The 23,803-nt window shown below is 40.7% G+C and overlaps 6 protein-coding genes across 9 annotated transcripts; 4 read left to right on the top strand and 2 right to left on the bottom strand.

The window, feature by feature from the left end:
- Positions 1-26: 26 nt before the first annotated feature.
- On the bottom strand, positions 27-923 carry LOC117141469 (selenoprotein F). Its single transcript, XM_033304932.1, has 3 exons — positions 809-923; positions 635-753; positions 27-453 (listed from the first exon to the last, which is right to left on the bottom strand). Exons 1-3 carry the CDS (start codon positions 845-847, stop codon positions 75-77), a joined length of 537 nt encoding a protein of 178 aa, XP_033160823.1. The 5' UTR covers positions 848-923; the 3' UTR covers positions 27-74.
- A 514-nt stretch (positions 924-1,437) lies between these two features.
- LOC117140052 (NEDD4 family-interacting protein 1-like) lies at positions 1,438-7,739 on the top strand. Its single transcript, XM_033302789.1, has 2 exons — positions 1,438-1,528; positions 6,196-7,739. Exon 2 carries the CDS (start codon positions 6,198-6,200, stop codon positions 6,999-7,001), a length of 804 nt encoding a protein of 267 aa, XP_033158680.1. The 5' UTR covers positions 1,438-1,528; positions 6,196-6,197; the 3' UTR covers positions 7,002-7,739.
- Positions 1,439-5,871, top strand: LOC117140053 (protein spitz). The gene is made up of 2 exons (XM_033302791.1): positions 1,439-1,528; positions 4,806-5,871. Exon 2 carries the CDS (start codon positions 4,900-4,902, stop codon positions 5,551-5,553), a length of 654 nt encoding a protein of 217 aa, XP_033158682.1. The 5' UTR covers positions 1,439-1,528; positions 4,806-4,899; the 3' UTR covers positions 5,554-5,871.
- Positions 7,740-8,870: 1,131 nt separating the features above from the next.
- Positions 8,871-9,718, top strand: LOC117139305. Its single transcript, XM_033301547.1, is given in 3 exon segments — positions 8,871-8,891; positions 8,971-9,647; positions 9,649-9,718. Coding segments are annotated over 3 exon segments (723 nt in total). The 3' UTR covers positions 9,674-9,718.
- A 548-nt stretch (positions 9,719-10,266) lies between these two features.
- LOC117141564 (zinc finger protein on ecdysone puffs) lies at positions 10,267-17,208 on the top strand. Of its 4 annotated transcripts, XM_033305071.1 has the most exons (5): positions 10,271-10,411; positions 11,252-11,350; positions 11,621-11,984; positions 14,065-14,294; positions 15,268-17,208. In XM_033305071.1, the coding sequence occupies exons 2-5, from the start codon at positions 11,343-11,345 to the stop codon at positions 16,814-16,816; spliced, it is 2,151 nt and encodes a 716-aa protein (XP_033160962.1). In that variant the 5' UTR covers positions 10,271-10,411; positions 11,252-11,342; the 3' UTR covers positions 16,817-17,208. The 4 variants fall into 4 exon arrangements, with proteins under 4 accessions (XP_033160966.1, XP_033160962.1, XP_033160963.1 ...); XM_033305075.1 differs by lacking the exon at positions 14,065-14,294 and having other exon boundaries at positions 10,267-10,411; positions 15,268-15,366; XM_033305072.1 differs by lacking the exon at positions 11,252-11,350.
- A 109-nt stretch (positions 17,209-17,317) lies between these two features.
- On the bottom strand, positions 17,318-21,979 carry LOC117141565 (prostaglandin D2 receptor). Its single transcript, XM_033305076.1, has 5 exons — positions 21,490-21,979; positions 18,691-18,907; positions 18,377-18,569; positions 17,961-18,316; positions 17,318-17,816 (listed from the first exon to the last, which is right to left on the bottom strand). The coding sequence occupies exons 1-5, from the start codon at positions 21,693-21,695 to the stop codon at positions 17,550-17,552; spliced, it is 1,239 nt and encodes a 412-aa protein (XP_033160967.1). The 5' UTR covers positions 21,696-21,979; the 3' UTR covers positions 17,318-17,549.
- Positions 21,980-23,803: the final 1,824 nt, after the last annotated feature.

The raw sequence follows: 23,803 nt of genomic DNA, 5'->3' as shown, positions 1-23,803 counted from the left end.
TCAAAGATTTTGAGAGATACTGTCTATGATTTTGTTTATGATTTTATTAATCTACAGTTTTGGAAATGTTTATTTTATATCCTGTTGGTGCGCAGGTAATCATCATCGTCATCTCCATCGGCATCCTCCACCACGCTGTACGAACTCTTGCCGGCACCATCCTTGGCCAGATGCGTTTCGAAGAACTCCTCGACAGTGTCCGTGTTCCACTTGGTTATGGACAGCGTCTCCTGCACCTTGCCACTGGCATCTAGGAGCTTGACCACGGGATCCAGTCCTCTTACGTATTTGATCTGCAGGTTGGGGAACTTGGCAGGCCGGCCGCTTTGAATGAAGGCCTGAATCTGCGGATAGGCCCGGAATTTGCAGGTGCACACCTCCAGAATTGCCTTGGCATATGTCCTCTGTGCCGCTGGCTGTTGGTCCAAAGTGCAGCATTGCTTACACTGAGGTCTGAAATATTAAAATCGGCTTAATTAAAAGGGCATAGGCTTATAACAGTAACGATACACTCTAAACTAGTTTTATTTAAAGATCTAAAATGAGATATGTAATTTAATCTGCTCTTATTAGATTTTGAGATTAATTAAGCAATTAGCTTACTAATCGACTAATTAAATGTTATTGAACCCACTTGATGGTATCCAGTCCAAAATCATCCAGTTTTTCGCAACTGGAGCACATTAACTGGGCTTTAATAAAACCCAACGCCCGGCAGTCGGCGGCCGTCAATTCCGCTTGGATTTGCTGGCACTGTGGGGAATAAAATATAGATGATAAACATGGCTTGGCTTCAGACATAACTTACACTTAACGCCAGTAGAAGAAATATCGCACATGTATGCATTATTGTGGCTAAATTCTAATTAAATTTACTACGTCCACGTCGTTGTTTACAAAATTTTCTTAGCTTAGTGATGTGGAGAACGGAAAATAACATTATTCAGACTTATCGATTATTTTCGGTTTGCCTTGTCTTTTCATCGTTTAGGGTATTCAGTATACGGTTTATTGAATTGGAAAATTAAACCAATTTTTCAACAGCTTTAATAGACTCATTATTATTATTACTATATATTTATTTCAGCAATACGAAAATGAACAAATAATTTCAGGTTTTTATATAAAAGTACGCAAGCTTATTTTCCAATGCTAGTCGCTAATTTCCTGTGATTCGATAGCCTGTCACGCTTTCATCCCTACAATCGATACGGACTGCCCAGCAGCTGGCCACCACTAGCTCAGAAATCGAAGATTATTCGTGGTGGTGCATTTGTTTTTTTCGCTTCGCTCGCGAAGTGAGCCCAGTTTTAAATTAGTTTAATTGCGTACAGTGAAGCCACTCGAAAGCGAAACGCCTACTGTCGCAGTTCAGCCAAAAAACCAACAGTATTATCTGTGTGCGTGTTTGGCAACAACAAGTCAACAAAATTCGAACAAAATCAATAAAACGGAAACGTGAGAGAGCGCTGCGCAAAAGAGAAAAGCGAACGCAATCGCAATCGACCAACGCATAGAAGAAAACAAGGTGAATAAATAGAACATGGCACAGAAAAGGCGAACTAGAATCAAATCGAATTAAAATCGGGTACAGAAATAGACGTCAAAAGAAAGGGCGAAGAAAGGGAAACAAATAACCGTTACAGGAGCGCTCCTGAAGATTTAAGGCTCTCTCTCCCCCTTCTCCGCACTTAAGCACAAGTTGTGCGTTTGTGTGTGTACATGTGTTTATGTTTTGTTTAGCACATTAATAATCTTAATTCTGCTAGATTTCGCCACTCAGGTGCTAAATGCTAAAAAAAGTGCACACTCTGATAAGTCTACCCGTGTGTCGGTGTACTTGTTTATTTAATTCATATTTACACTAGTAAATTAATTCATTTGCCCTTGTACAATAACAACAAGCGCCGTTTGCTTGGAAACTCGTTCTCGCAGTGGCCCGCCTCCCCTCGTCGCCCCTGCTCTTATTCTTTCTCTATTCCACTGCAATACTACTGCAGATGTCGGTGTCTGTGTGTTTTTCATTCAATCCAGGAAATGGCCCCTTGAGAGACCTTCCATTCAGACAGCTCCATCTGCATCTTCTTCAGCTTCTTCCGCTTGCATCTTCATCCGCTCTCTTCTGCTCCCGGTCCCGTTTAACTGGTTTACTTCATGCTTTATTCCAGTGATGCCTCCTCTATTGCCCTCTCCCTCGCGCACACCTGCTGCTTGGCAGCTGTCCACGCGCTCAAATTTCTTATCACCGAACAAACTCCGGCTGAAACCCAAAACCTGGCTCAAACTGCGTTGTTACTTTTCCACGGCAATTCGCTAATTTCCAACGCCTTTTGTCACGGCCCTGTTGCTTTCTCCCTTGCAAGCGCTCTAACTCCCTCTCCCGTCCTATTTTTACATACACGCAGAGACAGTAAAACTTGGCTACGACAAACTATTATTTCATAGATACCAAATAAAAAAAGTTCTATAATTTTTTGTTTTTTAATACGAAAATTCTTTTGAAATTACAGTTCGAGTTCAAAAATTCTCATATCTGTTTCAAATATAATTCCATGTGTTGACATTTGGAAATGTATTAGCTTTTTTATTTAATTTAAAGAATCAAAAATGCGTTTTAAGCGAATGCATACGCATTAAAAGCAAACGAACTACTAATAATATCGATTTAGCCGCGTTTAAACTTCTATAATAATTCTCAGCAATGGAAAAACAAGCGTATTTTCCAGAGAACCTTACCTAAGTTTTTATATATATTACATTGAAATTAATTCTATGCCAGCTTTGTAGCATGTTAACGATAAGTGAACTTGAGCCCGATTGTTAGTGAATTGTTAAGAAATAAGACTGAGCACAGTCGCTTTACATTGGGATTAATTGTGAAATCCTCGAAATCTTTTTGTGTTACTATACAGTCTAATTTAAAATGATATTGCTAAATGTATTGGCAAAACGCAGATAAGTTCAACTGTACAATATACAATCTCTCGGTTTCGTGCAATTTTGCAATTTTTCAAATGCCCGCACATCTGACTCATCCACAGGTAACTGTAATTACTGCCTAGCATCCACATGCTTTCCGCACCTGTGGATGGTATTCGTCACCTTATCAATACGATTTCTCCTTGTTGACTTTATTTTAGATATTCCTGCGCACGAAAAAAATTGGCAACCTTTAAATTGAATTATACAGATAGAACTGTTCATGTCTTCCTATATTTATTGGAGTAGTTTAGAGTTATTCAAGATAATTATTTTGTCCATATAAAACCAAAGCCTTTTGTATTGCGATACTTACAACAATCCAATTGATTAGCATATCATATCAAAGTTTATTTCTGTGTACTCTGCTGTTTGAGGTCAATTTTTGATAAGCCCCCAGGTGCTCATTTAGCTCGTTGGCGTCTATTAGCTCATTATTCAAGCTTACGTCCGGCTCACCCACACACCCACAGATATAAAAAAAACTATAAATTTCCATACATGCACTCGCAAAAATTAGGGCCAACTTAAGCCCACTCACGCAGTTTCTTTATTGGCTTGAACTATTTTTGTTTTGCTTGTTTGGCTCCGTTTTTATTTCAATTGACCGAAAGGTCATCTTAATTGCATTTGTGTGTTGCGACTGTCGCACTGTCCTACTCGCACTCGTACACTTCTCCTGCCATTTCAGCTGTCAACTTTCACTCGTAAGCATTGTTGTTGTCATTTTAAGACGTAGGTGCGTGCCACACATGTGATGGGAGGAAAAGAGAAAGATTTATGGGGCTGTGGGCTCCGTAAAGCTTTACAGAGCGATTGGACTCGGTTCAGTCCAAGGACTCGCCACTGTGGATTAAGATTCTGACTAGTGACGAGAGTCCTAGAAAACAAAAGCTAAATACTAATATTTGTATCTAATTCGTGATTGATTGAATTGTACTTCTTCACTTCCAAGTCAACTGTAGAAGAATATAACTTTAGTTTTGATTGATAATTTAATATATTGCATGTTTGAATAATAAAATAGTTCAATTTCACTGACATATTTCTTAAAATAAATATAGACAGTTAAGTTGGCATGCCTAGTGTTTATTTAAAGCATTTTGATCTGTAAGAGCAGCTGGAAAGTTTTAATTTACGTTAAGTGGTATTCCGAAAATGCGTGTTTCTGAAAACGACACTGTTATTATGGACATACCCATGCGAAAGCTGAATCACAACTAAGACAAACACCTATTTGTTTATGTTGTTATACGCCCACTCAAATGGTCGCTTGTTGCTTACAAATAATGTATTTGTTTCAGCAGAATTACTCAATATCGTTTCTGTTGATATAAACATAGTTGAATATCTTTCTAATTATTTTGTTTACATACGCATCGGGATCAGTTACATTCTAATGAAGCTTGTACTTGTTCATAACAAGGCGTTTCGAAATCCTAAGGTTATGTCAAATTTTAATACGTTTAAATACATATTGTATTAAACTGTTTTTATATATTGAAGTGCCTGAAGTGTACGTTATGTTAAGTGAGAGTGTAAACAGAAAAACCAATTGATAATGAATGCAGGCTGTGCAAGTGCCACAGCCGCTTGGGTTCCGCTCGCGATTCCGGCCAGGTAAATAAACGATGTCATTTTTGTGTTAAAAATTTATGAAATTCGATTTTCTGTTTCTCTCGTTCTCACTTAGGTCGAGGAGCATAGGTTGTAATTGTGAGAAGGAGGCGGCTGGCGGTGCTAGGCAGGCAATTAACCCACACAGACCCGAACACGAGCTTACATTTTTGATTTGTTTTTAATTGCACTTCGTTTTTGTTTTGCAGCCGCCTGCCAGCCAAAGCCAAGAATTCCACATTACAAAACACCTCACACTGCATTGCCACATTCCCAAGTAAGCTGCCATGAGTTAAGATCAAGATGCGAGCCCAGGATCTGCTGTTGCTTGCCACCGCTTTAATCGGCGCTTACCTACCGCTCACCGCCGCCTGTTCCTCGCGTGCCATCGCTAAGCCGCGGCCCACAGCTGCACCGATCCTGCCGCCGGATAATGTGGAGATATCCACAACGCCGAGGCCGAATGTCACCTTCCCGATCTTCGCCTGTCCACCGACCTATGCCGCCTGGTATTGCCTGAACGATGCCACGTGCTTTACGGTGAAGATCCACAATGAAATCCTGTACAACTGCGAGTGTGCGCTGGGATTTATGGGACCGAGGTGCGAGTACAAGGAGATTGATGGCTCGTACCTGCCAACCAGGAACCGTGTGATGCTAGAGAAGGCCAGCATTGTTAGCGGAGCAACGCTGGCACTTCTGTTTATGGCCATGTGCTGTGTGGTTTTGTACCTGCGACACGAGAAGCTGCAAAAACAAAAGCTGCACGACAGCACCACAACCACAACGACCGACGGTGGCTGTCAGAACGAGGGCATGGACGAGGTGGATGGCTTGCGACCCTTGCGCCCAGTGAGACGTCCCTTTGGCCCTTGCCGCATCCTATCGCTGGAGGAGGCCCACCTTCAAGCGAAAGCCTCCAATCGCCCCAGGCATTGCAACGAACTTTTGCGCTAACTAATTAGCCCGGCTGCTCATTTGTTTTTAAATGTCTAACATGTCCAACTGTTTATTTTAACTGCTAAACGAAACTATTATTTTTACCATCTGATTGAGATGGCGAATGCCGTAGTTCTAAGTGCCTACTGACGTGCCTATAACACATTTAGATCAAGTATTAACGAACGAAAACTGATTGCTCAGAGAGAGATAAAAATAAATCTAGATATAGTTCAATGCAATTTTGGCAGCTAGCCGCCCATTTATTTATTATACACCTAATTTTATTAAAAAACGCGTGAACTAATATCGTCAATAAAAGCGAGAACTAAATCACCTGCTATACTTTCAATTTAGATAATGCAAATTTCTAAGAATTCCTTTATAATTTGATTGGGAATTCACCATGGCCTTGATTTTCCTTTTATTTCAGAGATGCATGTAAATACTAAACAGTTGATCTGGGCTTCTGAGTGAAAAGCTTATCATGTGATGTTAAGCTACACGAAAATAAGGATATTTTAAATTTAGTATGTAAGAAAGAAAAGAATTTCTTAAGAATCTGCTAAGACGTCACCTTAGGCTGTCAAAAAAATTGATATACTTTGTAACCCCTTAAGCACTGAATTAATTTTCCCGATTTTCCTTTGTAATTTCCAGTCATGCCGCACAACAACCAGCCGTCTCCCGGGGATGATCAGTTGGGACCTCCAAAGGCGGACTTCAGTGCTCCGCCACCGTACGAGGCGAACGTGGGCCATGGCCAGCAGGTGGCACTGCCGGCTCAGATGCCACCGCTGGCCCTAGCCACACCCGATCCCAGTCAGATCCCGATGCAGATGCAGGTGCAGCTGCCGGGCCAGGCGGACCTTATGAATGCACAACTGCCGCCAGAGATACATGGGAAGTTGCCCACGTACGAGGAGGTTCAAATGGAAAAGTCGCTGAACGGAGAGCTGCCGCCCGCCTTTTTGACTTTGCCCTCCTCGCAGCAGCTACCGCCGCCGCCGAATCCGCTACTGCCGCCGAATCCGCTGCGCGATGGAGCCGCTTCTGTGCGATCCGCCCAGCCGGCACTCACGTTCATCGCCATCGATGCCAGCGATCCGGAAAATAGTCTGTCCACCACCGACAACTTGCTCGGCACGGACATCATGTTCATTACGGCCTTCATTGTGGCCTTTTTGTTCAACTGGATCGGCTTCCTGATGCTCACCTGTTTCTGTCACACAATCGCCGCCCGATATGGAGCATTGTCGGGATTCGGATTGTCGCTGGCCAAATGGACGCTGATCGTGAAGCACTCGACGGACTTGGCCTCGCACGAAAACTCCTGGCTCTGGTGGCTGATCTGCGCCTTTGGCTTTCTGATCAGCATACGCGCCTTAATACAGTATGTCAGCATCAAGCGATCGTGGCGCCTCCTTTCCGCCTCTGCCCAGGAACGGCTGCTATTCTTTTACTAGGTGCACCTGGAGGCTTTCCAGTGGCCGTCTTGTAAATACGTTGTGGGTGGCTAGGAGGCTCGAACGCTACCCGATCCCAACACCCTCTATTCCCCAGACCCAGCACACGAAAAATCAACGCGAACTTGTTTTGGAGAGTTCTCGAAATCACTATGGACTTGAAAGTATTCCCTCAAATGTATTAGTCAATCACTTTCTTCAGAAAAGAAGTAATGGTATTCAGAAATATACTTTGTATATCCGTTTACTACACTTTCAAGTCGCAAACTTATTGCATTAGCTTTCAAGAGAATTTTCTTTTAAAAACTAAATGTATTGAACACTTTTACCTTCAGCCAATTGTAAATTGTGAACGGTGCAGCGGCTTAGATATTGCAAAGAAAAAGCGGCACCATACACAAACCCCAATTCTTTTTTTAAAACTCCTATCGATTTCGCGAGCTATCCGATTTGTGGGTTAGCGTTTTTGTAGTTTCTGTGTTAACTAGCGCAACTTAGTCCATGGAACCGGCAACTGTAGTATAATGACGTTAAAAATGTGTGTTGAAAAGTGAAAGGCGAATGCATCTTCGCCTGCTCCCCCCAATCGATTATAATTGTAAATGTATGTGAAATGTGTATGGATATATAAATATCTCACCCTAATTGATCCCTCTACACCCCCAGAAAATCCCCCTAGGCCTTTTAGTGGCGCCCATGCACTTGAAACAAAGACACAAAACAAACCAAAAAATAAATGGGATAAAAAAATATAAAGGGTCGAGATAGAAAAGTATGCCACCCATATCTTTTGTTGAGCCCATTTTACGCTGTGGTACTTAATTAATTAACTACACAAGAGCCAGCAGTAATACGAATGCTAAACACACACAAACAACTATTGCTAGAACATATGATTATTGCCTATTATAACGTTAAATTACTATGTTTAATCCCTTTGTATGTAAATCAAACGATGCTTATGCATTGCAAAGGGTGCAGAGTCGCAAGATCTGCGCCAGTTTTATGCAAATTCAATAAAATTCGAATGATGTCATTCAAATATGGAAATTTTCTTTGGTACTGCTCAAAATTAAGGAATATTGGAAACAATGGACTAAAAAAACCGAAGCGATTTTCTTTCTGTCAATTTGAATAAAGCTACGCATATTTAAGGTTAGTTTTCAGCTTGCATTTGTTGAATTATTAAATTATGAACTACTCTGTGTCCTTTTTTTTCGACTTATAGTTAGTATCAGGTAAAAGAATATATTTCTGTCCGTCCGCGAGACTGTACCTAAATTCTTCCACACTAGTTCTAGAGAACTACAAGAGCTAGAAGGTTTTGTGTTTTTTCAGATCAAAGCGTATTTCAGGTAAAAATTTTATCAACGATGTCTTTAACTGAAATTATTGAGTGATTATTATTTATTTTATAAAATATTATAAATATGAATCAAATAGAATAGTATTTTGTTTGAGTAACCTCGTGTTCCTCTTGAATAATTAAATATTTTCTTCAGCTTGGCTTTTGACATTTTTATTAATAAACAAAGCCTACTTCATTATCAATACCGACCGAATAAGGAATAAGATGGATTTCTCAAAAACAATTACCAAATTTACAAAGAAAAGCAATTATTTTAGCATGCTTATATTTTATCGGAATATTGATAAGGAACTCATGTATACTCAATTTATTATTATTATTTATTATTATCAATATATTATACCTTAATTTATTTTATTTAACGTAGTTAACCACAAAACACTAGGCAAAACGAAATTTCAGACATTCTAATTCATACCAAAGGTCATAAGAAAGGTACTCAAAGACTATGTACCCATGTACATATGTATAGCTTGATAACAGATTTTCTGATGAGTCTCATGTTATTATTGACACACTTTGTAAGTTGAAACTAGGTCATTAGTTTGTTGTATAGTGCCTTTTGACATATACACTAAATATTTCTTATTCATATAACAGACATCTGCAAAAGATGCGGAGGTTCACTTAACAAATCCTCCAATAGAGGGCAGACTGGTGTGTAATCCAGGGTATCATATCGTGGTTAAAAAGGGAACCTTGTATTATAATGGCAGGAAGCTTGACGAAAATGCACGGTATGCGCAGAAGATGGCGTGTGATTTGGAGCAGAGTTGCAACTTTAAATTTACACGGCAAACTTTAAGTTACATGAGCACAGCGATTAATGACGGCACACAACTAACTATTAATTACGACTGAAAGCGGGATAACTTCGAAGGAGATCCAAGAAGGATAACAGATTATACGAGAACGCAAGGATGTCCGCAGGACTCTTTTGTTCAGAAACACGTCGCATATTTTAACGATGAAAATATTGCTCCCAAGAGGGATAACCCCGTGGCACAACGGGAAAGGGAAATGATTGCCATGGGCGTCTGTGCTCAGGTCAAACGTTTTAGGCAAAACAACCCAAGAACGCCCATCGATCCACATCTTGGCACAGTCTACTTGATATATGACAATCGAACAAGTAAAAATGATTTCATGCCGAGTTCCGATGCTAGAAAGTGCCAACTTAAGACCAGTTCTCTGGCCAAGACATACAAGTATAATTGCGAGAGGAAGGTGGATAAATGGACATGTACTTTTGCTGGCAAGGGAGGAGACTTGGCCATACAAGGTCACTAGTCACTTAGGATGATTATCATATCCAGGACTCAACGCTCAAACGGGAATCCAAGCCATAACGGACTAATTTTCTTCCAAACCCAATTTTAAATATATATGCAATTGAACAAATTTGTAATAAAAATATTAATAAAACGATAAATTTGTAATATTACGAAAATTTGTTTATTCTTTCATCTATCGTGATCGAATAGAGCTCTAAATATCCGCTATTATACGCCAATAATATTCTAGCAAATTTGTATGAGCGTGAATAGTTATGAACTAAGTTTTAACGCTTTTTGTGTGTTACAGAAAAACGTTTTATGTCTTAAAGTGCATATTTCATTTAAAGGATCCGTTAAGATTAGTAATTTTAAAAGTGGCTTTATGATAGCATTCTATAAGGGTGTATACAAGAATTACAAAGGGATATTCCTTCGAAAAACATTTGTTTGTTTAAAGCTAACTTTGCTAAGACACAAATTTTGAAAATGTGTATTACGGTCTATGCCAATTAAAATATCGATATTTTGTGTTTAAAAAGCATCGATGTGCTTCTTTTCGATAGTGATGAAAATTCCTTTTATCGATACTTCGCGCACGACCATCTCTAGGTCAGCGGCAAGCGTGATTCGATTTTCTTTCGTCGTTCGGATCGGAGTGTAATTTTGGATAGCCGAGTATTTAGACAAGGGCGGCCATCTTGCTGAAGTGAGGAAAACTGTAGTTCAAGTAGTCCAGTCATTTTGACAAATCGCCGTTGAAACACGTAAGTTAATAACTAATTTCACAATTTTCGCTGCTCCTCTGTGCTTTGCTTGTGTAGACTAACTAAAAACTGGTGCGTATGTTTGTATCTGTTGGCGAAAATTGTACTTTTTCACTTGCTACCCGGGCGTCTGAAAATAGTAATTATTGATTTTGCTGGGGCTCCTTGCGTGTATTTGTGCATGAAGTAATGTGATAATGAGGTAACTGCTTTTTTACGAGGCCTTGATTGTTGATTATCGTCGTAAGCGTTATTTATTTGCATTCCAGAGGTTAGACAAATGCGTTTAGTATACGTTATTGGTGCAAAACATGTTTTTATCGCGATTAAATGGGTTTCTGGCTTTTTTTTTTCCTATTCTGTACTCTTTACATTGCCCTCCCTCTCGCACTCATATGTCCGGCCGGCTTTCTGGCTGAATCAATTACTTATACACACTCACCGTCTGGGCCGCCATCTTTTTTCCACTCGCAGTGATAAATTTCATGGGTTTTTTGTTACCTTCATTTAAATTGGCCAAAAGGCGTGAATGTGTTGGTGTCGCTCAAACCAGTTTTACAAGTGATTAATGTAAACTGCTGACTGTAGCGCCAAAATTGTTCCCATTTCTTTTTCTTTCCCCATGTCATCTATCTCTTTGCGTGTTTGTATGTATGTATGTATTTGTGAAGTGGTGTGTGTATACGCACGCTGGCTTGTTTTACGGTTTTCTTTGGGGTTCAATAATAAATAACTACCCGTAGATGTGGATGAAAAGATCCGGCGATTACTAACCCAAGTTCATGAATTCCCGCTTGCATCTCAACATTTGTTTTGTTCTTTGTGCCGTTTTACTTTCAGCTTGTTTAAATAATTTCCTCGCTTAAACACAAACCCTACATTACACATCCCATAAACACTCCCAAAAACCACAAAAAAACCCATCAAAATTATGGTCAGGTATGCTGCACATCAACCCCGAATATTCCAAATTATTTATGTATCCCTGGTTCCCAATTCCAACCTGTTTAATTGTAAAATTATATTTTTCCAATATTTTCGATTTGTTCCTTGAATTTTTGTTTGACATCTGTCAGCCTATATAATATAATATCGTAAACTGCTTCTCAGTCTGTTGGAAAATTATAATTTTTTTGAATAAATTTGTCCCCCTACTACTTTGAAAGAAAGTTATAGTCAAACTAATAAGTGATTCGTGTCTTTTTGCAGCGTAAAGGTCAACGGAAACCCGCAGAATCGTTCAGTGAATAACGCAAAGGTCAACGGCAACATGGCATTCCGTGGCAACCAGAACCGCAACCGCAATTTCGGAGGTGGTAACAATAACTATGGTGGACCCATGGGCGCCAACCGCATGGGCGGTATGAACATGTCGCCATGGGAGTCGCAGAATCCCGGCGGCGGACAGTTTGGTAACAACATGCGGCAGGGTGGCGGTCAGATGAATGCCCAGGCCATCAACTTGGCCAACAATCTGCTGAACAATCTGTTCAGGAACCAGAATCCACCATCGCTCCTCGACTTGCCCCGCGGCGGCGGTGGCATGGGAAATCGCAACCAACGTGGTGGCCCGGTATGTACAAAAGTTTACTTATTCCCAAATTCCAAAATGGTGACAATGTCAACCGAATGAATTGTTATACTTACCTATGTTGTTATTATTTATGGGTTCGTGGCCTGCGAATCGTATTTCTGTTGTGGAGTGTCATATGTTGAAATAAGTTGAAAATTTCTACATAACATGTTGAAATATATTCAAATATTCATAGTAATCTAAATAATTTGTCTGTTTACTTTTGTATTCTATATAAACCCAACTTCGGATCTCTAAATCGTATGAACATTTGATAATTACGTTGCTCTCCACAGCAGAAACTTTTATTTTGTGTTTTACCCTTAGTTAGATCGTAATATTGCCAAATGTAGCTAATGCTTTTCCTTTAAAAGATAAATCAAAACTGATCTTAAACCTAATATTAGCTTGTAGTTTACTAAACCGACGACTGAAAAATAACGATAACCAGCAAAAAGAATATTTAAAAATGTAATAAGAACTTTGTGCAGTGTAGTTATCAGGATGTAAGGTTGTCAAACATTAGGATTGATGTGGTATTAGGAGGATTTCAATAAAAACGCATTTATTCCATTTAAAATGCAATGCTTTTTTGTTTCGTAGAAACTGCACAAACGAATAAGAGCCTGTTTATTACACCGAAAATAAGAAATGACAATTTTATAAAATAATACAGACGTATTGATAGCGAAATGTACCAATTAAAACATGTACCGCCAACACTTGTTCCACTTAACGATGAAAAGAGTATGATGATGATCTCCATATGTCAAGATTGAATCATAAGTAATTTATATGCAATATTTTCTTACTAGTTGTACTTAAGCATTTAATTACATTTTTACCATATTTATAATTCGATTAATTAATTTCCGAAGTTCCATTGCCAAGTAAAAGAAACTTTCTTGGCCGAACTCAATTTGCCACAACGCTTTTCTAATTTATCAATTATCTATTTTTATTCTCTCTTCCAAAACCAAACAATGCCAAACTCAAAAATTCGATGCTTTTCAATACACCTCCAAATATCGAATATCGAAACCGCATCGTCTTGCATATTTCGAATAATGCATTCCATATTGTTGTTGCTGCTCCGGCATATATATATTTGCTGTTGTTGTTGTTGCTGCCGCCGCTGCTGTCGTTGTGGTTGTTGTTGTCGTTGTCGCTGTTGCGTGTTGTTGTTGCCGTCGATGATGACTCTTCCCATTTGCAATAATCCATTGCAATCAACGAAAATTTAATCCCCATTGACGGCCAACAATATTTTCGAAAATCCAAATAAAATTGAATGCAAAACGCAACGCACACGCACTCAACACACACGCACACGCGATGCACACACACGTTGTGGCCAATATGCGAATCTTCACCAACGATGCGATACTGTAAACTGTACGATGCTTCCCGTGCGACGCCACTGATTGATTGATTGATTGATTGATTGACCGATTGCTCGATCGATTGACATTGATCGCCATGCAATCTTCTAATCTGCTCTGCTCTGAAACCGAAACTGATCCGATCTGGTACTGGTACTGCTTGATGGTGCAACATAATTACATCCAAAACCACAATATGAAATACCTATTAATATCTTATGTCTAATGCAAATTCATCGCCAATTCTTCTTCGACGTTCCTGCCTCTGAAACTCAAAATCCGATTTCCATTTTCAAATGCCACTCGCCGCCACACGCCAACGAATTAATATATATATATAAATATATATCAACCTATCCCCGTCGACTGATTGGCCGCCGCAACTGCCCCGTCGATCTGACCAAAATCAATATATATACCATGTGCTTCATGTACTTATGTATACTTTACTATATATCAACGATTTATTCCCGCAATTATCTATAATGTGTTCAATCTGATCGCTCCGCCCCTCACACAATATTGTAAATGGCCAACTGCGCCATATTGTCTCCGATCTTTCGAAAATGCTTTGTATCATTAATATGCCTCTGTTTGTAAATCAAAACGATATCAATTCACATATGCCCCATGTGCGCATTCCGAATTGTGCAAATATTTTAATGTCAATCCCAAATGATGAACGAAACAATGTATAGATGGTCAGTCGCGGCGGTGGTGCCGGCAATCGTCTCAATAACCGTCGTGGCCAGGGAGGTGGCTTCCAAAATCGTGGCGCCACTGGTAGTGGACCCAAGCCCCCGCCAAAGCAGGGCGGCGGCGGTATTCGCAAGCAAAATGCTTTTGATCGTGCCAAGAAACTTTTGGCTAAAAATGCCAACCAAAATAAAAAGAAGGAACCCACTCCTGGCGAAAAGAAAATCGAGAGGTAAGACTTACAACAACTTTTCCAAACAAACCAAAACCACAACAAAAAGTATACATATTTTGCTGCCCAAAATCGAAAGGATTGATTTCTTTCACTAATACCAAAACAAATAACGAACTTAGCAGGGCGAATAATTAATAACAACTTTTTACTTAAGTTCTTAGGCATTCGAATTCTCTAATTGCGTTCCCTCATACATCTCTAAAAAAGTATATTTAATTAGAATTAGTTCTTCATTAGGGATAGTATATTTTTTGATGCTGTTTATAAAACTGTGTGTTTATGTGGGGCACCTTGTGCGGGGACTCATTTGGGTAGGGAATTGTAAATGTATAAATTAATGTGTTAAAACTACATACTCATTCAAGCTCATACTAATTTTTTTATATCATTTAACTTAAAAGAAATTGAGAAAATATATCCTTTTCTTTCTTTTGCCTTTTGTGCACAAAAAGAACTTTTTAAAAATATTTTCAAAGTTAAAATGAAGAGAATTTTATAATTTAACTTCATATTCAAGCTTAAATATTTGAATTAAATGTATAAGCTTAGAATAATATTAAATTTTTTCTCCTTTTTGATTGATTTTGAAGAATATAAATGTTGAATAAATATATCATAAATGTACGATTTCATAAGAAAAGAAACATGTCCTACATACCTAATAATTTGGTTTAAAACATAATTTGTGGCATATTTCTTCTCCTTGCAAACCCATCATACTCACTATAGTAACGCATCCTTATCATAGCTAAAAACATTTATTATTGTATCACCTATCGCCACCTGTACTGTACGTATCATAAGTATAAATTGCAGCGAGAACCACTCTACTCCTCTAATATAATAATCTCTTCCCAATAGCCACACCAGACGCACTCCCGTCTATGAATTTCAAATGCAAAAGTTAATGAATCTTTATTTTTCTATTCCTTCTCGAACAAATCGAATGATCCATGATCAATTTTAATAGCCCTACCAAGGAGTCTCCATACGCTAGTGTGCCGAACGACATGTTCTACTGTCATCTGTGCAAGAAGCACATGTGGGACGCCAACTCGTTCGAGAACCACATCAAGGGCCGCACCCATCTGATGATGCGCGAGGGCATTGAGGAGAGCTATCGCCTCAAGGCCAACATGATCCGTCAGGAGGCCAAGATCGCAGAGCAGCTCAAGTCGATCGAGTTTGACCGCTTGAAGCGCATGGGCAAGAGCAAGCAGCGTCAGCTGGACTACTGTACCATGTGCGACCTGAACTTCCATGGTCACATCTCGACCCATCGCAAGTCGGAGGGACATTTGCAGCTGAAGAAGTTCTTGCACCCCAAGTGCATTGAGTGCAACAAGGAGTTCGCCACTCGCATTGACTACGATACTCATCTGCTGTCCGCCGAGCATCTGAAGAAGGCTGCCGAGAATAACACCAAGGTGGGTGAGCGCAAGCGCCAGACCTTGCCCATCAGCACCGAAGAAGAGGAGACCCGCGATTTGCGCCTGCCCCAGAAGCGCAAGAAGAAGCCGGTCAAGAAGGAGGGCGAAGCAGCCGATGGCGAGGCTAAGAAGGAGGGTGCCGGCGATGGCGAGGGAGCCGAGGGTGATGAAGCCGAGGGCGATGAGGCCAAGGAGGGTGAGGAAGCTGCAGACGAGACCAAGGAGGGTGATGAGCTCAACGAGAGCCAAGAGGAAGAGGAGGTGGCACTGCCCGTGGACCCCGAGGACTGCATCCTTGACTTCAACGACGGCGATGAGATCCCCAGCGAGGTGGATACCCGCCTGCCTAAGTACAACTGGCAGCGTGCTGTCGGTCCCGGTCTGATCTCCAAGCTGGAGTGCTATGAGTGCTCGGTGTGCAGCAAGTTCTTCGACACCGAGGTGACCGCCGAGATTCACTCGCGTACGGCGACTCATCACCGCAACTTCTTGAAGTTTATCAACGAGAAATCAAGCGATACCAAGATTGCACAGAAGCGCGCAGCTGCCGCCCTGGAGGAGAATGAGCGTAAGAAGCGCAAGATTGAGGAAGCAGAGGCTCCGGCTGCCGAGGGCGCCGCCGAGGAAACCACCGAGGGCGCTGAGGGTGAGCTGTACGATCCATCGGAAGCCACCGGCGACGACGAGGACGCAGAGATGGCAGAGGACAATGCTGAGGGCGAGGGCGAAGGCGAAGGCGACGAGGAAGTCGAGGCTGAGGTCGAGGAAGATGGCGCCGGCCAGGACAACGGCGAAGAGGAGATGGAAGTCCAGGAGGAAGAGGGCCAGGAGGGCGAGCAAGAGCCCGAACCCGAGCCAGCTCCAGTCAAGACTCCTGCCCCGGCTGAACCAGCACCACCAGCCAAGACCCCACCCAAGACTCCGACCAAGGCAGCTGCTCCAGCCGCTGTTGCCAGCCCCGCAGCTGCGGCAACGTCGGCAGACGCCTCTCCATCTCCGGCTAAGAAGGCAACGCCTGCTCGCGCTGCCGCCGGAGCCAAGGCTACGCCGCAGCGACAACGCGCCCGCGGTCGCTACAATCGCTACTAAGTAGACGTCGAAAGAATTCGTAATTTAACATAACATAAACCTTAATATACACGAAAAGTTTACATTCACGCCCAGGAGGAGGATGAAGAAAGAACAGATCAAATCGATCTCTTCCCGCAATTTGACATTTGCATCCCAATTTGCATATACACTGAATGAACGGACACTGAGAAGAAGACGGTCAACTTTTAGTTGAAACAGTTGAATATATTGTACGACGAAGCTTCTTGAAACTGACGAGGGAGAACACAAACAAGTTGATTGAATCGAAAAACGTATTGCCCGATTCCCCCCTCCCAGAACGCACACCATGCCAGCCAGCGAACCAACCATTCAACTTATGTAATCATATAAATTCTATAATAAACAAAGAAACAAAACTAGTTGTAAAACAAATGCGATTCCTGTTTGTCAATGAGGCGTTGAGGGATATGGAAATTGGCTTTCAATCTGTTGCAAAATAAGATTCGGTAGCAGTGTATATTTTTTACACAAGCGTTATATTTAATGCTACAAATCGGTACAGAGATTAAGTGAGGTGAGCATACATATAAGGAAAGCCATGATATGGTACGATACGAAGTGGGATATATTTATTATTTACAGCTTACGAGACTAGGCGCTACTCCCAGGAGTGCTCCGAGGGAGGCGGAAACGCTATTTGAGTGAGATCCCATTGAGTCGGGGAAATGGGATTAAGTACTTGGGCGCGCGGTATGAGGATCGAGTGGAATCAGTTGAATTCCAGAGTATTCGCCTCCGTCATCGTCGTACGCATGCGGCTCTGGTCGCTCTGGGAACGTCGAAGTCCGCCCGGACGCCATCCGCTCCTCCAGCGCTTGATGCAGCCCAGCAAGGACCAGTTGATGGACTTGGAGCGACTCAGCACATAGACATACGGATCCGAGGTGAAGTGCAGGGCCGTGAGAACATCGGCGATGATGAAGAACTTGTTCGATGCGGGCACCCGATTTGGAGCTATGGCCAACGGGATGGCGATCTAGAACGGAGATAATTGTTGATATAGGCCACGTTAAGTTATAATATTATATTAGATTTGCATAATACGGTATCTTTACAATGGTTGACCTTTAGTAGTTCCTATCTGCAGTTAGATTTAGGATGGCATCCACCCAGTACTCACCATCTGTGGCATCCAACAGATGACGAACGAGATGCTGAGGAACGCCATTAGTTTGGCGAACTTGATCTCGACCGGCGAGGAGTCGGTGGCCGCCATTGTGACGCTAACGCTGTGCCTGTACTGCCTTGCCGGCTGTACACTGCGATGGCTGTTTCCGCTTCCGGTGCTCAGCTGCGTCTGGTAGAGTGTGGTGCCGCTGCTGCTCTCGGGATCGATGCTGATGGCACTGTTCTTGTCCCTGGAAACCAGGTCGTAGTGCATGTGCCGCTTGGCCGTGCGACTCCTGCCGATCACGCAGAGCAAGGTGTGGGCCACGAAGAGGTTGCAGGCCACGATTACAATGCACAGCAGGGTACCTGGATTACATCGATGGTCAAATCAATATCCTTAATGTAACCCATTTGGTAGGAATTTACCGAAGACCATAAAGAGCACCGCATACGACTTGTTCCACACGCCCGGCGCATCGCGATATCGTATACACTTAAGCTGGTCCGGATTGGATTCATCGATGTATGCACCAAAACCAACGAATGGCAGGAACGTGATCACCACGGCGATCATCAGAATGCTGTTGATGCTCTTGCGAATGAGCTCGTAGGTAATGTGCTATAACGAGATTTGTGAATATTTAATGAATGAGTTGGCAATGTTTGTGATTTCCTGTGTGCACTTATATCATTTCTTAAAATTAAATTACACTAGAAATCAAATGCAATCAAGTTCATACCTTGTGGTAGATAAAGGGTCTGGCTAGGGCCATCCATCTTTCCGCCGCCATAACTGCTGCAATGCATCCAGAGCTGAGCCCGAAAAATCGCCAAACCACGAGACCCACGCAATCCAGTCGGATGAAGGACTGCAGGACCTCCTTCGCGAGATACATTTTCAGCAGTGTCGTGGTCAGCATGCCCAGCAGAGCCACCAGATTGTTGGTGGCCAGGCATCTGAAAGAGTTGAGAGCTCCGTAAATTTGGGATAGCTTAGCTTTATGGCATTTCTAAGCTCATAAATGGGAAAGTAAATGCTTTTCCTAGCCATTAGCTACCAAATGGCCCACAGTTCGTTGGGTTCTTCAATAAGCTATAAGCTAAATATAAGTTGGGCGATCGATAAAATGTAATAACGAATTGCTTTTAATTAATTGCCACTTTTATAAACCGAAACTTTCAATCAAGATACCTCGTAGTTGCCCCATTTGGTTGTACAACTATCGATTTTGGTTATCTAAGACGTGACTCGGTCCTTAAACACTTTGATTCGAACGCCGACAAATAGCAATGAATTATTATTTTGGTTCGCAAAATGTTCAATTATAAAAAGGAAATATCTATTATATGGATTTTAATTAATTTTATTTATTAAATATAATTTATTTATTTGTATGTACATATATATTATAAAGGATGCTCCTCAAATTTTAATTTATTTCTTCATTGAATATTGTATAAATTCACTAAATATTCGTTTAAATATTTAACATTAATTTGAATATTTATAATGATATAAACTAGAATGCAGATTCCTGTGTATCTATCTACTTAGTGAAATATGTGAGACTGTCAATGGTGACTTAGATTAATTGTTTAATTTTATTGGTATCATAAAAGATTGCATTTGTGGGGCACGTATGTGTTTCGATTTGATTGTTTTTTTGGGGCGCCGTTGACACAGGAAACTCATTTGTCTCCCGTTTGAAATGAAACTATATGAATGGTAGGCCTTTTTCCAATGGAAATAAATATAAAACGCACGCTTAGAATAGAATATAAAAATGGGATTGACAATTCCCGGGGATTGGCCAAACAGTCCGTGCATCGTTAAGCATTGCAATGACTTTATTCATTTTTGTTTTCATTATTTGTTTGTGCACATTGCACCTTTATACTTGATTTCAGCGAACAAGCGATTAAAATGCATTTTATGGTGCATTGTAAAAGTTTCGCCAAAGCCAAAACGTCGGAACTGTTAATTACAGGGCTAAAATGTCTAAATCTTTAATTCGACGATTTGCAGTGCGAAATGCGTAATCGTTTTGCTAACTTGTAAATGCAAAATCATTGTTTACTCTAGCAATGGGAAAATACACACAGCCATTCCGATTCTCGTTCATAGGCAAAAAGCAATAAGGAATACCCTGGATTTATCGACACCGCTCAAGTGCCAATCACCGGGTTCGTTCAATCAATCAAATTACAGATCAAAGGCTCTGCATGAAAGAGGCCTGGATGCCTGGAGTGAAATTTATGCTTCCTCGACAGCTTAAATTGCTGGCGACAGCAATTTACGCATATTACGCATACGCACTGTCGTCTCAGCAAAAAAAAAAAATGTTGGAAAAGGAGCAAATCGCAAACAAGCTCACTGAATTCGCCATGGGCCAATGCTGATAAATGTAATATAAATTGTGACAAATATTTGGCTCATGAACTAAAAGAATTTCCTTGTGTGTCATAGATTTTATCACTTCCTTACAGTACAAACCCTACCGAATGATTAACACGATGTTTAAAATATCAACATATAATTAATATTTGTCATTCTTTTATTAGTATTAGTATTGAACATTTTATAAGAAAATAATATTAAAACGAATTTGGTGAAATGCACATTTAGACTCCCTTTGTAGGTTTAAGTATGCACATATGTAAATAATACTCTATAGAAATTATGATTCACTGTAGTGTAAGTTATTATAAATAGTAACAGTTGTCTACAAAATAAAAAAAAAGTGAAAAAAAAATAAAAATAAAAGAAAAAAATCAAATTAAATTCACTATTTGAATTCCCACATATTTACAAAGGAATAGATTATCATTTTAGTGTTCTGCCAGTTTCTGCACCTAAGCAAAGTTAATTTAAAAACATATTCACATAAATCTTTTCCCCAGTATGCACATTTGCCAATCAAGTCAACCACCGATCGCCGTCTTCAGTTACACCATAAAGCTTTTAATGCATTCGCAATTGGCTGCATTCCCACGTCGCCGATAAGATTGACAGAAAACAGACTGGAATATGGAATATGGACAAAATCTCACTGCCAAAACACATGGCCAACGAACTAATTCCGTCATTTGATAAGATATGCAAAAATAAAACAGCAATAACAATGCCGCGGCCAAGCAAAACAATTCAAACTATGCAAATCAGACCCGCATAGGCATATTATAGAGCACCAAAGTGGCCGCAGTTGAGAGCAGGTTGAATAAACCTACATAGCCATGAACTGGACACAAACAGTCGCAAACATTAACTGCATGAAATCGGTAGCTACACGCTGAGAAAATATGCAAAATGCCAGCTCAATAATATTATTAACAACAATACTATGTGGTTTTGCATGCCTAATATTAAGGCAACCCAAATAAAGTTATTTGAATGAACAGCTTAAACATTCTGTATAGTTTAGTTAATTATAAAAATATAAATTAGTAAAATTTGTAAATTGTTTTACGGAACGTTACATTAATTATTAATAGTTTTTTTTTTTGCATTAATAAATTATTAAACGAATAGCTGCACTTACCGCAGCATGAGCGTGTATTTGCTGTTTTTGTTGAGCTTCTTGCGCGCCAAAATGAAAAGGGCCAGCGAATTGCCAAAAACGCCCAGAACCATGATAATAACGCCAATAATCAGGCGATTTTGATTTGCATAGAGGGCTTTCGGAGGCGCCACAGTAGTTGCGTTGTGCGGCATCAACAGGTCGAGCACAGGTGTTGTGGTTTCCATGTTGCCGGTATGATAATTGCGCTCGATTGCTGCTGCTGATTCAGGTGAAAATCTAACGATATTTCTTTTTCACAAATGAGCCTGCCGCAAAAGCGCAAGGCAGCTCGCAAATGCACTGGTAGCTGGAAACCCGTTTCGATAGCCAAATTGGGATCTTTTCGCCCAAGACACTTAATTAATGATTAGCGCGCGCGACACTTGATCAACCAACGAGCGACCAATTCGAAGGCGATTCGGTTCGATCCGAGGAGCGCGTCCGCAGTCAGCCAGGCGTCGATTTAGAATGACTGCCGTGCCGAGCAGCGCACTCGTCGGCTGCTGTCCATAGCTCCAAGCCATCCAAGCCATATACACGTGGGGGTGGTGCTGGGGCAGATCGGAGCGAGGTGGATTGCTGGGGGTACGGCATGACATGGCTCCTTGCTCAACAGTTGGCAAACACTCAGGGTTCGGCTCTGGATCGGCTCTGTTTCGGCTGGCGCCGCCGCCGGTCGGATCGCATCGGATGTAGCATACAGCACATAGACACCCCCAGAGCAAAGCGCCCACCCACATCCACGCCCACTGGCGACCACCCCATCGAAAATTCACAGCTCGTGCCAGCGCCTTTCCTTTTCGACGTGTGCGAACGGTCGGAAGAGCACGACGAATTTTATTGTTTTATACCCTCTCCAACTGCGGCTCACTTCGATTTCACTTTCAACTGAAAAACTAATTATGCAGTTTTTAATTTTTTATTTGATTTTAGACTGATGATTAAATTAAAACTAAATAATATACTCGAAAGTGTACTTTATTATATATTTGCTCATGTTTCTTTGTCATTGAAAAATTAATAATTTTTGTAGATAAATAATTATTAAGAGTCTTGAGATTCGTCATCTATTCATTCTAAATTTCACTCCACATTTAGTATAAAGTGTGTCATTTGAAAACCTATTTTTGAGGAATATATGAACTGAAATCTGCACATACTTTAATTACTGTAATGTATAAAAGCCATTGTTTCTTTAATACAAGTTTAAAAATATAAAAAAAACTAACTATTTCACTGAAAATTATTTTTATGGCACTTTTACGAAATTTCGCCAATTAAACATTTATGTTTTAAGGTTAGCAGCCTGGTAAGTATAGTAGTTTAGCTTTAACTTTTTGCTAAAAATATTTCCAACTAATTTATTTGTTTTCAACGGAATGCATTACTAAAGATAAAAATTAAATTTACAGTTACTAAGCGTTTTCTTATTCTTATCTTCTTAGTATATAAGAACGCTTTTGTTGGGCAAAAATGTTTATTGTTCAGTTTAAACTGCCTAGCAAAAATTAAACTCTCATGAAAGAAAGAGTATTTATGAAAGTGTACCTTAAATATGATTTAATAAGGAATTACAATTTGCAGTTGGAATTTTTTTGATTAGTAGCTGCATTCGAATTTTCGGAAGCGAATTCTTCAAAGAAATTGTAATAACAAATTAAAATAAAGAATCCATTCACAATTATTGGAAAAGTGCTGGGAATGTAATGTTTAAATTGAAAATCTCGCATACTTGCAATTTAAATGGGAAATTAGTGAAGGCGGAAGCCGCCAATCGGCGATGTGAAGATCCATATTGGGTTGGCTGGATGTTGCGGAATGGTCGGTGGAACTTTGTGGTGGCGACAACGGGGCGTATGAGGAACTGCAAATAAAATGCTACATCTACAGCTGGATGAAATTAACGAGCCTGCGGCTGCCTGTGGGGTATACGATGTCGATGTCCTTGTGATGCGAAATTGCGGTTCGAGTATCATCATCCCACTGCCTCCTGCAGACGTCATGCGGTTGGACTATTTTTAGTTAATTCCCCAAAAGGCAACAAAACGCAAAATGCGAATGCTGGCCCAGAATTGGGTGTCCCTTGGCATCGTCGTTAGGCGTCACCCAATTGGTTTGGTGTCTATTAATTGTACGCCTCGAAATTGGATGCCCAAAGCAACGTGGACAGCAGCTCATATATTTGGGCCTGCTCGGCGTGGGGTGACTTGGATGGCTGGGAGAAATAAAAAATGTTTTTTGGTGGCTCAAGGGTTGACTGACCTCTGACCCTCTTTGGTGCGTTTTTTGCAAA

The sequence above is a fragment of the Drosophila mauritiana genome, chromosome 3L (genome assembly GCF_004382145.1).
Source record: "Drosophila mauritiana strain mau12 chromosome 3L, ASM438214v1, whole genome shotgun sequence".
Lineage (NCBI taxonomy): Eukaryota > Metazoa > Arthropoda > Insecta > Diptera > Drosophilidae > Drosophila > Drosophila mauritiana.
Note: the sequence above shows the minus strand (reverse complement) of the source record. Positions and strands in the feature narration are given on the sequence as shown.

Excerpts from the sequence above, each read along its gene's own strand:
- LOC117141469 (XM_033304932.1), bottom strand. The coding sequence starts at position 847 with ATGCATACATGTGCGATATTTCTTCTACTGGCGTTAAGT. Across the intron at positions 754-808 it reads TTCTTCTACTGGCGTTAAGT|TGCCAGCAAATCCAAGCGGA; the intron begins GTAAGTTATGTC and ends TATTCCCCACAG. Across the intron at positions 454-634 it reads TTTGGACTGGATACCATCAA|ACCTCAGTGTAAGCAATGCT; the intron begins GTGGGTTCAATA and ends TTAATATTTCAG.
- LOC117140053 (XM_033302791.1), top strand. The coding sequence starts at position 4,900 with ATGCGAGCCCAGGATCTGCTGTTGCTTGCCACCGCTTTAATCGGCGCT.
- LOC117140052 (XM_033302789.1), top strand. The coding sequence starts at position 6,198 with ATGCCGCACAACAACCAGCCGTCTCCCGGGGATGATCAGTTGGGACCT.
- LOC117141564 (XM_033305071.1), top strand. Across the intron at positions 11,985-14,064 it reads GCAACCAACGTGGTGGCCCG|ATGGTCAGTCGCGGCGGTGG; the intron begins GTATGTACAAAA and ends AACAATGTATAG. Across the intron at positions 14,295-15,267 it reads GGCGAAAAGAAAATCGAGAG|CCCTACCAAGGAGTCTCCAT; the intron begins GTAAGACTTACA and ends CAATTTTAATAG.
- LOC117141565 (XM_033305076.1), bottom strand. The coding sequence starts at position 21,695 with ATGGAAACCACAACACCTGTGCTCGACCTGTTGATGCCGCACAACGCA. Across the intron at positions 18,317-18,376 it reads GGTGCTCTTTATGGTCTTCG|GTACCCTGCTGTGCATTGTA; the intron begins GTAAATTCCTAC and ends GATGTAATCCAG. Across the intron at positions 17,817-17,960 it reads TCTGTTGGATGCCACAGATG|ATCGCCATCCCGTTGGCCAT; the intron begins GTGAGTACTGGG and ends TCTCCGTTCTAG.